Raw genomic sequence first — 5,000 nt, 5'->3', positions numbered from 1 at the left:
GAGATATCTTACACACATTCCAAAACTGTTGAATACCATTAACCCTCAAGATCAGACTTTTGCTTATAAATCCCTATACTTTACAGGGAATTACTGATCAATAAAGACTCCTTGACCCAGCCCGCTATCTTGTCCCCTTCTTTCATAACACTTACTTTTTCTGAAGATAATCTAAAATTTGATCCATGTCAAGGCGTGTGATCTGACGACGATGCAATTTGAGGATACAGTAAGCAAAGGCCACCAAGAGACGCTCACCCTCCAACAGGAAGATGTCCCACAGCCTCAGTGTTAAGGTAAATGGCACCTGGAGACACAAATACACATATGCACAAGCACAAATACGTAAACACTGAATGGGGGTGAAAGCTGATTTGGATTTGTTGTGATCTACACTTTTCTGATAGACTTGATAATTTCTGCTTCTATTATGTACATTCCCTTCCTGACAATCAACTTTAAATAAGTGATACTGTACATAGTTCTCATGGGTCAATGCATACAACAAAGGACTTACCCTGTCTAGAAAGCACTGAAAGAACCATTTGAGGGTATATAAGCCAGAATCAATGCAGTTTCTCTCCAAGTGCTTCTTAAGCTTTGGCAAGAATTTTTCCAGGATTTTGTCATGGTGCTGCTGGTACCGCAAAAGCTTTGGGAATCCGGGAATGAAGAAACCTGAAAAATTAGGTAGTCTGTTAATGCCTGTTAATATCTAAGAATAAATGAAACCTACTCCATTCATGTAGACACAAGTATTAAAAATAGAATAAGACCAATTTTATTTGCAAAGATCACACATCAATCCCTGACAGACCTCATCAGGCAATATGCTAGGTTGTCCTCCCTATACACTCACACAAATTTCATAAACCAATATAATCTTTCATCACATTCAAAAGTCAATAAACTGCCATGACTTCTACAGAAAACGTAAACAACTGATTACTCACCATGCATGGCATACTTGGGGGAGGACATGAGAGCCGAGAGGGCCCAAAACGCGTCCTCTTCATTCAGGTACATGAGTAGCAACGCAGCAATCTGGGACATACCTTGGCAGTAACCCACTTCTTGGTTGTACATTGAGTATGCAACTGCAAGAAGATAGAAAAACATAAAAGAATAATTAACTAATGCTACAGCCCAGTTCTGGCTTCCTTTGAGATCAATGCATTTACTTCTAACTATACTAGCCCTGCTTTCTTAAGGCATGGCCCAAGGAATGTTGGTTTGGACCCTTTAGATACTCAAGTTTACAATCTACAAAATGCCAGTACATACCCAAAGTGGGCATGAATAAAATGTTATACATTCCTAGTCCAAACGGACTATACTTTCTCATGCCTCACAGTTCCATTCATTCTTATAAGCCAACTAGCAACATAGTATAAAATCACTGTACCTAGAAAACCAAACAATCCCTTGCACACCTCACCACATCTCCTATTTCTCCATGTTGGTAGATATTGACAGCTATTCCTGTATGACTCGCACTCTTTATGCACTTTGACACCTATATCTTTCAAAAGCAGAAATGTCGTCTATGGTAGGTAAGGAGTAGCTTTTCTCAGCCACAGGGGTGGGACATGCCACAGTCGATATAGTGAATTCTGATATTTCTCTGGGAGGGAGACAAGGGTTAATCTCTTAATCTCCTCAATACAATAAGGTACCTGAAGAGGAATTCTCCAGTATTGCTTCAGAATGCTTAGACGACAATATAGTAGCATTAATAATCGACCTTGGCAAGCCTTCCTAGAATAAAACCAAGTAGTCTGTCTTCAGTAACAATATGCCGGGCACATCTTGCTTTTCCCTACTGGAAAAATAAACGTCAGACGTCAGACAGCAACCATGAAGAGATTTTTTACACCGCGACAAGCAATGTCTAAAAGCATACCTAGGTCAAATATACTAAAATAAACAAACAAACAAACAAACACGCACGCACACACACACACAAAATGTTCAGAGGTAAGTCTAATTAAATGTTGGAATGAATGGAATGATGTATAAGCAAAGTAATTATCTATGACAAAAGACATGAAACAGTATCTATGACAACTACTGCACATTGGAATGTGTATGAAAAAAAAAGCCAACTCTTAAAAAGAGTCTAGCAAAGAAACTGATGAAAAATATAGTTCAATAAAATCTGACTGACACACCATCCAATCCTGTTACTATGCTAATTCTTCAATCATTACTTTTTTCACATCTAAAAAAACAAAGTCCCTGGTCCTTACCAAGAATATGAAAGAGTTGCCGTTGCTTCTCATCATATCTTTTACGAAACATGGAATGATCTCTGTAGGTTCTGTTAACATCTAAGTCAATCTGTCGTACATCCGTGGACCACTTGCGTCCGAGTCTTCTCATTTCCTGTTGACAATATTAATCATGAGATTATTACTATTACTACTATTACAACAACTACTACTATTTCAATTACTAACACTTATAATAATAATAATAATAATAATAATAATAATAATAATAGTAATAATAACAATAGTAATGATGATGATACCAACATTAACAGCAACAGCAGAAACATCAACAACAGTAACAATAATAATAATGATAATGATAATAATGATAACAGATATGGTGATGGTGGTGATGATGATGACAGTAATAGTAGTAATAGTTATAGTAACAGCAACAGTAAGCAATGACACTAAAACCAACGAATATCACTATTGTGAACATGTGATGGTTACTAATCATAGTGGCAATGAAAATGAGAACAACACTGTTAAAATAAATGTAAACCAGGCTAATGAAAAAACAAACATAACAAATTTGTTCAAGAATCAAATTATTATTATTATTTTTTTTTTTCAAATGGAGAGAAGCCTCCATCTCTGCCTACCTCATATTTCCCTTTCTGCTCCTCCTTGATCTGCTCGAGGTAGAGCAGCTTGGCCCACACAGTGCCCCGAAACCGGTCAGGAATCCCTTTGTAGACGCGTTTGAAGAACTTCTCCTTGTCCCAATATTTTTCCCACGACTTTATCATCTTTGTCCACTTGGGTATCCTGGACATTTCGATCTCCAGTCTCTTCTCCTCCTCCTTGGAACGGGACTGAGGCAGCCTGTTGTCACTGCAGTAAGGAGAAGCAGAGGGGAATGTTAAAAGACGACAAATTGGGTATTTGGGCTGTTGGTACTTAATGAAGAGAGAATTTGTGCTTTCACATTTTTAAATAACATTACACATTCATCCTTTAATACTAATGTAATATGAAACGGTAATGGCGCATTAGAGGCTTTCATTCCAATAAATGCATAATAGATGTTGTACTAACCCTAAACCAAAACAAATAATGAAAGGCTCAGTTATCATATCAATTGAGAAGAGGTGTGAATAAAACATTTTGCTATAGTACAGTAATTGTTAATAATCTGGAATTCCATTAAACAAAATGTTTTGCTTCTCAATCAGGTGATAAAACACAAAGTAACATTACAAATGATGAAACAGTAAAGGATGTTATTACATTCTAAAAATCAACATTATCATCAATTATCAAGTAAGTATTAGTGTAAAAAAAAAATAATAATAATAGGGTCACATTAGGTACGCAATCTAGCAACATTTTAACTATGCAAGTAGTGGCAACATCAGCAGAAATGAATAACAAAATTTTGATTTTTATCTAAAGGAATCAAATTACTGCTGTCAAACCATTAAGAACTTGTAATAAAGAGAGATAGTCTGGCTCTGAATCTTGCTTGCCATACATCCCTTTATATACAAATGCTCCTACATGTGTACATAGTTATATGGAGTACATACAGACATGATTATATATACAAATACATACAAAATACACATGCACATACACACAGACATGAATGCACTTATCACTCATGCACACATCTATACCTTCCACAGTCACATCACTTACTGTATAAAGCCATATCTGTCTGTGGTGTGATAGACCTCGAATTCTGGGTCTTCCCATGGATCTATGATAGCCCCTTCTTCGCGGCCAAGATCGTACCGGCCGACGATGGCTGCACGCTCCTCCCTGGCCCGGATGAGCAACTCCTCCTCGCTCAATCCTACAGGAGACGGGGAGGGAGAATGAGGTCAGATGAGTACATATTGGTGATGCGTTTGTTCAGGTGCAGTGTGTGATGAACTTATTTCTTATTGTTTTCTTTTGACGAGAAGGCTTTCTTTCTATCAAATTATGTTACGATACTCAGATATTTCTTATGTATGATTAATATCATTATGTTATATCATTATTCACAACAAAATCTTGAAAGTGCAACATTTCATAAGGCTTGAACACAGACTGAGGATTAAATTGGAATCACAAAAAATACCCGCAGTAGAAAAGCCCTGAAAGTGCCATAAAGAGGCTTCCAATTGATCCAAAATGATATACGATTTTCCACAGCCATTACCTCATCAAGTGTCGCTTCTCTACCTGCGGTTATCTTTAACAACATTTTTACTTTTTTAAAAAAGAAATGAAGTCTCACAGCTTAGCACCAGCAGTAGTTACTCTCTAACTGCTAGAAAGAATGAACATTTTTTTTTCCTCTGTGCAAATCTGCCATGCCTCACACTTTCAACAGTATCCACATAATGACTCTAACTGATTTCACTGCTTTCAGTGGTGGTACTCACTCATATACTTATTAAACTTGACTGGTACTCTCATCTCATCTGAGGTTGCTGTTCTGATTACAAATGTCCACCACTGAAAAGGTCTTTGTCTTACAGCTAATGCAGTTCAAGATGCTTTGCTTCTGAAGTAGTGACTTTCTCCAGACTATGAAGTAACATCTAAGGGAGATGTCTAAGTGCATTAAGCTTCTTGTTTTTTTTTCTACAAGTTTTCACACAGGCTCCAGCAGTTATGGAGTATCTACTTGCAGTTTCAGAACCTATATTTGAGCTCTATGCAAGAAATACTAAAGTGGGGAAATAATCTAAGCTAAAAAAAAAAAAAAAATGCTTTAATAAGATCTATCAA

The 5,000-nt window shown here is 36.8% G+C and overlaps 1 protein-coding gene across 4 annotated transcripts in view; it reads right to left on the bottom strand.

Annotated features, from left to right (window-relative positions):
- Positions 1-5,000, bottom strand: part of RN-tre (Related to the N terminus of tre oncogene) — a 40,286-nt gene that overhangs the window by 16,097 nt on the left and 19,189 nt on the right. For all 4 annotated transcript variants that reach the window (XM_070117597.1, XM_027360394.2, XM_027360395.2 and 1 more), the window contains 6 exons: positions 3,918-4,074; positions 2,879-3,110; positions 2,250-2,385; positions 954-1,097; positions 518-678; positions 156-307 (listed from right to left, as the gene is read on the bottom strand). In XM_070117597.1, the coding sequence (XP_069973698.1) occupies positions 156-307; positions 518-678; positions 954-1,097; positions 2,250-2,385; positions 2,879-3,110; positions 3,918-4,074 (982 nt within the window). The remainder of the gene's footprint in view (positions 1-155; positions 308-517; positions 679-953; positions 1,098-2,249; positions 2,386-2,878; positions 3,111-3,917; positions 4,075-5,000) is intronic.

This window comes from Penaeus vannamei, chromosome 40 (genome assembly GCF_042767895.1).
Source record: "Penaeus vannamei isolate JL-2024 chromosome 40, ASM4276789v1, whole genome shotgun sequence".
Classification (NCBI taxonomy): Eukaryota; Metazoa; Arthropoda; class Malacostraca; order Decapoda; family Penaeidae; genus Penaeus; species Penaeus vannamei.
Note: the sequence above shows the minus strand (reverse complement) of the source record. Positions and strands in the feature narration are given on the sequence as shown.